General features: G+C 38.7%; 1 protein-coding gene across 1 annotated transcript in view; it reads left to right on the forward strand.

Annotated features, from left to right (window-relative positions):
- The window catches only part of nck2a (NCK adaptor protein 2a), a 30,405-nt gene extending 21,574 nt beyond the window's left edge, over nt 1-8,831 (forward strand). The window contains exons 3-4 of the mRNA XM_086092036.1: nt 3,965-4,713; nt 6,315-8,831. Coding sequence (XP_085948162.1) covers nt 3,965-4,713; nt 6,315-6,509 — 944 coding nt within the window. The 3' untranslated portion in view covers nt 6,510-8,831. The remainder of the gene's footprint in view (nt 1-3,964; nt 4,714-6,314) is intronic.
- The last annotated feature ends 571 nt before the right edge of the window (nt 8,832-9,402 follow it).

Genomic DNA, 9,402 nt, shown 5'->3' on the forward strand with positions numbered 1-9,402 from the left:
CCCAAGTTTGATGCGGTTTCGATTTGAGTAGGAACCCATATTTGAGGAAATGCAGTAATAATGCTCATCTTTGATTGACACTGTCATCTTATTTGTCATTGACAGTGGTGTAAAAAAGATTGTGATTGTTTCGCATCATTGCAAGCTGCAAGCTCACATGCTCCTTGCTGGTAGTGTCAAAACTCAGAGTTGGCTGCTTTGACAAGCAAAGCATGGCACAGCCTGACATTGTCACCCTCCCCTTTCTCCGCTGTTTTACATCCCAACGGCCACACTGTCCCCACATCAGCCAGTTCTCTCCCCACTCTATCACCGTAGTTGATGTTTTTTTCGCCGGTTACTAGATTGATTACGGCAGAAAAGTGTCCATCTAATGGATGTGCTGGAATGATGAATTACTCCACTGTCCCAGATTAGAACATTATCGACTGCCACATTATGGCCTCGTTTCATTCCGCGAGTAGTCTGAAGCATCCGATGTTAAAAGCCTAAGCTTATGCTGCGGCGTAGGACATTTTCTTGATGAGGTGATGAACGAGAGGTGAGGTCAGGAGCTAATGGAACTGACATGCTTGAGTAGACAATGTAAATTGGTTAAGGGTGTGTGTGTTTTTTTCTGGCTTATTCCCTGCTGCTCTTTCTCTGTAATTGTACAACCTTGTATCTACTATTCATTCTGATAAAATATCAATTCACTATTCACTCAAACACACATTGTAGTTAAGATCGTACCTTTTAATATAGTTAAAATGAAAATGCTCATTTAAGTTAAAGGAAAATATGATGTTTCCAAATATATTGTAAATACTGTAGATAAACAATCTAAACTTATGTCTGAAAACGAAGCTATAAAACAGCATGACAATCTATATTAGATTTACTGGAATTATTTAGTGAAGTGCAAAGACCGTCAAACGCCATTTAGACAAAAATAGAGTCACGCCTACTCACAAACTTCCTATCATGGCATTTTTCAAGGTTGTATTTCATAACCCTGCAAAATCAAACAACTCCTCTGTAAAGAATTTTTTTCTCCAAATTAGCCTCATATTATTATTTTTTATTACCGTATTTTCCGGACTATATATACAAGTCAGACTTATTTTTTCATGGGTTGGCTCTTCCTGCGACTTATACCCCGGAGTGACTTGAAAATATATCGAGTGGTATATAATTTCACATACAACCACAAGAGAGCACTCTAGACTTGTACTATATATACTTAATGCGACTTATACTCCAAGTGTGACTTATGTATGTTTTTTTCCCCTACCTAATTGTACATTTTTGGCTTAGTGCGACTTAAACTCCGGAGCGACTTATTTGAACATTTGAGCGTTTGAACTCTTCAAAAACATGCATGGAGGAAAAAATGAATACTTAATATACACCATAATATGAACTCCAATTTAATTCACACATGCTTATGATTAGCATTCAACGCAAAGCACAGCTGCAGATGAGATGTACTCACTAGTCACAATATTAGGTACACTTGCATCATATAATGAGATAACAGAGCTGGGCAAAACTGTCGTTATATCGGCCCATCATTGATGGATGCCCCAAAAAATTACTAACGGGCTCCTTTTCCGGGACCACTTGGGAAATAACCGTTTGTGTACAAGCGGCAGATGGAGAACCCTCTCTGTCAAACTCCCACGTATACTGTACATAAGACTATGAAACATAAAGGATGTGTGCTGCGTTATCTTTAAACGTGATCTACTTGTGATTCCCACCCCATGCCTCTTCATTGTCAGCTGTGGTCTTCAGCTCGCAAGTACCAGCTGCCAAGGGACCCCTTGTCCCCCCCCCCCCCCCAACCAGTTCCATGCTACTCTGCGTGAACCCCGCTACGCTTCCAACAATGCAAATGGGCCCGGCCGGTCTGCAATCGGCGCTGACATTTCGTGGCATTTCAGCGGGGCTCTGTGAACAAACTGAGATTAACTGTCAAGGCGTGCACAATCGAAAAGATTTGCTGACAAAAGCCTCGACCGTCAGATGAACTGTTTAGTTGGCAAATACATGTTAATTTAAATGCTAACAAAGAACTCACAATAGCCGACTTGACTGTTCAGATGCTACGTTGAGCAGTTGCTGTTCCACTTAAGTCGACCTGTCGACATTCAAAATTGACCAAGATTGTATTGTATTCAATGGGCTCACAAAGATAGTGCTAAAACAAGGCTAACAGCAAAGCAATTTTCTTAACTGCATCTGCCAAAAGCCAATTTCATGCTGCCCATCAAATTGTGATTTTTTTTTTTTTTTTACATAGTTGCAGTTACTACATAAAACTTGGTCCAAATTGATTTTTTTTTTTTTACTAGATTAAACATACCATAAAAATACACACTATGGAGGACGAAAAATGCCAAAATTAAATAATAAATGAATAAATAAAATAAAATAAAAACAGGTTAAAAAATATAATTAAAAAATGTAATTAAAAAAATACAAAAAAGTGTACACAAGTTCCTGTAAACAATAAGGTCCATTGTTTCTTTTCGTGTGTGATTTCTTCCTTATATAGAACAGGCAGAGTCCGACAGACTGACATGTCAATCAACCAATAGGGGAATAGTTCAACCTTGGGGCCGCCCCCTCATTTGAATAACATTTCATGATGCATTTCATGTTGACAGCGTCTAAAGCATGAAGTAAATAAATATGAGAGCAGAACATTTTTATTTATTGATATTTAATTTTATTTATATATTTATTTAATATTTATTTCCACATTTATTTTTATATTTATTTTATTTTTGTATCATTTTTTATTTTTGTATTTATTTGTACTTTTATTTATTTAATTATTTTCCCCCATTATTTATTTATATATATATATATATATATATATATATATATTTTTTTTTATATATAGATATATTTCATTTTCACTTTTATTTATTTGCCCATATTTGGTCCTCCATACACGCAGAGATGTTTGAAGTTAGTCAAGTAGGGAAGTCATCACTTTGATCGTGGCTGTAGCTGTCTGTCCCGGGCCCATGGTGCCTGCTCCACTTTACCCCCCCGACTTCGCTGTCTATTTTCAGCCTTTTGATTAGCATTGGATGCGCATGTTACGACTCACACACACACAACGCCCAGGAGAAATGCGATGGTATGTGGGAGAGGGGAGAAAGTGCGCCCGGTGGAGTTGCGCGGGATCGATTTGTCGGGTTTTCTCAGGATGTCAAGGGTACTTTTCTTGGGACCACTCCTCTTTTCCCTGAGGAATGCTGACCTGCCTTTTTCTTGTTGCCATGACGACCTAAGAGTGCTCTAATGGAGAGGGTTGAAACCTACTTTGAAACTGTGGCTCGGTTCTCAAGTGGCTAAAAGTGTGATGGCGTTTTAGTTTGGCGGTATCATGGCAATGTCTGCAACTAGTTTGGCTTTGATTCTAAATGTCGACTAGCAAGTGATTAACGTCACAACTTCACAGATGTCTACGGCCAATCAGAATGCCAGGATATATCACATGATTTTTAACAACAAAAATCTTGTTTGTTGCTCGCCGATCAGCAATCAAGTTTGAAAAAACGTTAATGTATCATTGATCAGGAGATGGAGCAATATATCTATTAAAAAAAAAGTTTGTGTTTACTCTACAGTCGACCACCGCTATTTAAATAACATAATGTCTTATTTTGCAGAGCTGATCAATGATGTCATTGATCGATCGGGCAAATTAAGACAAATTTTGCATAAAATGCTAAATATTGTCCGATCAGTTGATCAGATTTGTCTATTAAAAGTATATTTTAGTAAGTTTGTATTTGTATTGAAAATTTATTTAAAGCTTAAGGAAGGGGTAAAACTATAATTTTCAAAGAAATCAATTTTGCTGATTTTCACCTATTGGGTTTTAACGTATTCCCTGTAATGAAAGAGGATTCAAAGTTACGATTTTTTTTTTATGTTTGTGACCCTTATTTCATTCTCGCTGCAGGTTTGGGAAAAACAAAAAGGAAAACAAGTGCCCGCGATGCTTCGCCAACGCCGAGCTCTGACACGGAATATCCCACCAACGGTAGCGGCGGTGGAGGGGCGGCAGAGAGAATCCACGACCTCAACATCCCCGCCGTGGTCAAGTTCGCCTACACAGCGGAGAGGGACGACGAGCTGAGCTTGATGAAGGGCTCCCGGGTGGTGGTGATGGAGAAGTGCAGCGACGGGTGGTGGCGAGGCAGCCAGTCGGGACGCGTGGGCTGGTTCCCCTCCAATTACGTGCAGGAGGAGACGGTAGGGGCGGACGACAGAGGGGAGGGGGATTCCTCGCGGATATACCACACTCAAGGGACCATGCTGGCCAACGGGAGCGGCGTGCTGGACCTCGTGCAGACCCTTTACCCCTTCAGCTCCGTCACGGAAGAGGAGCTCAACTTTGAGAAGGGCGAGGTCATGGAGGTGGTGGAGAAGCCGGAGAACGACCCCGAGTGGTGGCGGTGTAAGAACTCGCTCGGCATGGTGGGCTTGGTTCCCAAAAACTATGTGATGGTGCTGGACGAGCGACCCGGCAACAGCAAGCCATCCTCCACGACCATCTCGCCGCAGAACCACCACGTGGCGGCAGTGCGCTCAGGCAGGTTCGCTGCGAGGGACTGGTACTACGGCAACGTCACCCGACACCAGGCCGAGCACATACTTAATGAGAGAGGGGATGACGGTGACTTCCTCATACGGGACAGCGAGTCGTCGGTGAGTCAAAAAAAATTAATACGTTGAATACTTTTAGGCTCGCAAAAGGGGTGGAAAATTCTGCTTTGGTTACAGTAAATTTACATGGGATGAAGAAACACTGGAAAATCCTGTTCTAATACGTTCCCCCACAAAATCACCTTAACTCATTCAAACCCCAAAACGCGTAAAAACGGTTTAATGCTTTGTCCTTCACCCCCAAAAACGTTTTATTTTTATTTTTTTTTTTTTTTTTTTAATGCCAAAGCATACAGAAGGTTTTGATGCAGCTTCTGACATGAAGAGGTGGCTTAAAACAATGGTAGTTATTACAAAAAATGACCATCGGGTAGCAGCAGAGCATAAGAGATCAACCAGGGCCATGTTGCAACAAGCTTTTTTTGCCAGTGTTTTCACCAGGAATGTGAATAATGACGAAACCTAGCTATATTCTAATGCTAATTGCTGCAAAACTGAAATGGAAACAGAAATATATAGGTTTTTTTTCCTGATGAAAGAAGAGAATCTTATCTATCTTTTGGTAGGTTCCTTGTTTTTGTAGCAACAGAACACATTATTCTGTGGGCTTTGCAAAATCTGTCAAAATCCAAACTGGAGCGAAGGGGGTTGCTTCAGTGAAAATGGCTGGGAGTGAATAAGTTAAAAAGCAGTTGTTTATACTTATGTATAACACGGTCCCGTTATTTGCAACATTAAACATGAAATATAATGTTGGAATCAAAGAACGCTTAAAAAAAAACATTCTTTTTTTTTTTTTTTTTTACATCTAGGTAGTAGTAAACATCTTAAAATTGTTTTTATTAATATTATTATTATTGTTTTATTATCTCCTTTATTATTTTTTATGAATCCATGTATAATACGGTGAAAGGATTTTGGATTATTTTATATGGGAAGAAATGCATCTTATTCACTGGATTTTCCGGTTATGAGCATGATAATTTGTTGTTGTAAGAATACATCCGCAACACTTGAATATCATCAGCATTTACAGTTTGATTTACAGTATATAACTGAATAATTCACTGTATATGGTAAGTAACCTGTGAGTCAAATTATAACTTCTGACGACGGAATTTCAAACTCAATTTATCGTAGCTTAGCATGTAGCTTGTAAGATGTCGTCATGAGCCATGAAAAAAGACCGTATCCGGTTTTTCGACTTTGTTTGTGTTTACATACATACAGCTGCAGCATCGTTTGCTTAAATAAATGGCATACGTGAATTTAACTTTTTTTCCAAAGACGCCAGCAATGAAGAAAACAAAGTTCGGGTTCAAATCGTCACGTATGAGCCCGTAGTTTACGTATTTATTGCTGAACACGCATGAAGTCTACAAACGTGACATTCCACATAAATAGTTTTTAATATTCCTATATTTTATTGTCATTTTTATTTACGTGTGTCCTGATCCAATATTGGTACCGGTGTTAACTAGTATGTAATATAATTTTGTTACTTCTTCTAATGGGGTAGATGCCACGGACTTCCGGGTTTTACACATCAGCGCCGTTTCCGGCCAGCAGTAGATAAACACTCGCACCCCCACCCCTGAGCCCCCCCAACCCCGCTCATCGGCACGTTTTGTGTTGCCTTTCAGCCCAGCGACTTCTCGGTGTCCCTGAAGGCGGCGGGCAAGAACAAACACTTTAAAGTGCAACTGTGCGACGACGTCTACTGCATCGGCCAGCGCAGGTTCACATCCATGGAGGAGCTGGTGGAGCACTACAAGAAAGCCCCCATCTTCACCAGCGAGCACGGAGACAGGCTGTACCTGGTCAAAGCACTGCTGTGAAACACACACATACACACACACACACACACACACACACACACACTGGATCTCTCAGACACACACACATATACAAACACGCAATATACCACCGCTCTGTCTTCTGAATCAAGCCTTATCTGGACCTCCTCTGGTGGCATCAACACTGCATCCACGTCCTCTGTCGCCCCCTAGTGGCCATCGGGTGAAGCTCCCTCTTATTTTCCCAGCAGGCGAGCACTGAGGGGGTCTTAAAAGTCTCCATGTGATGTCATGCGTGTCACGTTCAAGTCCGACCTAATACGGTTGCTCTTAAACGGTTGGAAAAGATAACAACTAGTTAGTTTTATTGTTTTTCTCTCGGGTGTCTTCTCGTTCCTTGGTTTGATTTCGCCTCCTGTCATTGGTTGCGACCACTTCAGTGACCAGAATCACTTGTTTGCCTTTTGTCACTTAACAACCTTTTTCTATTCTTTTTTTTTTGTTGTTGGTTTTTTTGTTTGTTTTTTTAACATTTTTGTCAGTTTTCACGTCATACCCGTGCACTTCACTTAACAGTGACACCAAACAGAATCGTTATTCAAAACCTCAGTAAGTGTTGCGTGCCATTACAGCCTAAGTTATTCATAACACATTTTTAGTTTCAAGTTAATTACCAATTATTCATCAAATCTGGACACATTTTAAGTTCATGTAAGGCCAAATATTTTGAGGAATTGCAAAGGTCAAATGATTCATAACCGAGACACTTTTTGGGTTTAAATCAATTACAAATTATAAACAACCTGGATATTTATAACTTGTACACATTTTTAACCTGAACATGTTTTTGAAAATGTCAAAAAATGGTTTGGTAAAGTAGAAGTAAAAAAATATATATTTTTACATGTTCTATATGCCCCTGTTAGTCTAAAAATTGTTTTCTGATTAAGATTGCGTTTTTTGGAATATGAATGAAGCAGAAAAATTCAGCTGTTTGTATCCAACTCGGGGTGGCCATTTTGACTTGTACTGATGTCATTTTCAGTTGACACCAAGTGACAAAATGGCCGCCCCCTGAGATGGATACAAACGGTTGAATTGTGCTGCTTAATTCATATTTCACAAACATAATATTAATCATAATACCGGCAGGGTGCATAAAACAACATATTATTGGAAAGAAAATGTCTCACATGACTTTAAGAAATATTAATAGGATATTTTGGTTTAACAATAATTATTTATTTTTTTGTCTGAAATGTTCTCAAGCAACACAAACAAATATTGTAAATGAAAGTCAATGTCAGTTTTGAAGAGTTATTGTTTCTCCGAAAATCCTAAAATCAAAATCACATATGTTGTGATCTTTGTCACCAACCATTTTTTAGGAGAAACTGCTCTCGATGAAGTTCAGGATAACCTTAGTACAAAAAATGGTGTTTACTCCAAATCACGCTTAGTACAAATTTTCAAAAACAAAAACAAACATTATGATTTTTGTCTCCCATTATTATCCCTGCCACGACTTTGCCCATTTTTCTTTTCCACTGCGCTCAGCAGGGTGTCGCGGTGTGAACTTGGAACTTATTTTGAAAAGCGGCTTCTACTAAGAAACGCCGTAATGAGATGGAGCTGACTGTGAAAATTGCTCTTTCCGGGGCTATTACGTGTGCCAAATGTTTGTCTCAACAAACGTGACTCATTTGATTCCAAGTAAAACCAAAAACATTCACTTCAACTCGTTGCTTTGTTTGTATTGGGTTTGTTTACCAATGGAAGTGTTGATGGTTGGTTCACTTTTTTTGTTCTGGATCTATCTGAATGTTATTGACCATTGTTATTTAATTCTTGCCTCCACTGTATGTATATATTCCCAAATAAGACACCAAGCGCTCGGGCATCCAATTATGGTACTGTATCACCGACAACGTGATGATAATTGTTCAATAAATGGTTTTTTTGGGGGGGGGGGGATATTGAAACTAGCGCAAGGTGTATATTTTTTATTTTTAGCATTTATGGATAAAAATCTAATTCACAGTAAGTACATGGCTGACAGGTTATTCTGTGTGAACTACATCCTACTAATATGCCCATTAAGATACGAGGTTGGTACTGTCTGTAGGGTGATTGAATTGATTAAAAACATTCTAATTTTCATCCCTTCATCTTTCAATGATATAGTTTAAAAGAACGTGAGATTAAGGACAAATGTACTGAAGCAGCAGTTTGGTGTGTTAGTCACCAGATATGCTGGTGACTAACCCGTCCGAAAATGTACACATTCTGTATCGTTGGGGGAGCATGAGCTGCTATTTGTTTTTATCTGTGGAAAAATAAATAAAATCATGACATAGCCCTTTAGTGCTTCGCTAAATAATTGAGCTAAATTTGCTGATTTGACAATCTTAAAGGTTTTTTGATGTTTCAATAATGAGAATTTAAAAAAAAAAATCATGGATTTAATTGGAAAATTAATCACGTCTCAAACAAATAAAAGTTAACTTAACTAAATATTTTTAACCAAGACTGTGTCCAAACATTTTATTTAAAAATGCAATATTTTGAAAATAAAATCACAAATGGACTATGCATGTTTGAAATACATTAATAACGACCGTAACAATAATTATGCATTTTATTGTTTTTCAGTACGTTAAAATAAAAAGTCTTTTTGTGCTTATTCGTATCGTAAGTGTTAAAAAACACGAGGGCCTATAGAAAAGTGCAGTAGTAGAAAATGTCCACTGGGTGGCAGTAACGGGCTTTCGTAAAGGATTTCTACATCTTCAAGTGGGATTTGTGCACTTCGATTACATTTGCAAACGAGAACATTTAGGAGACATTTTCCAAAAAGGGCAGCACTAATTAAAATGTTAACTCAAGTAAAAGCTATCAAAAATTAAATGTCTACCTCAGTCGATCTGTGCAAAAA

The sequence above is a fragment of the Leptonotus elevatus genome, chromosome 12 (genome assembly GCF_054856555.1).
Source record: "Leptonotus elevatus isolate MCC_2025b chromosome 12, RoL_Lele_1.0, whole genome shotgun sequence".
Taxonomy (NCBI): domain Eukaryota; kingdom Metazoa; phylum Chordata; class Actinopteri; order Syngnathiformes; family Syngnathidae; genus Leptonotus; species Leptonotus elevatus.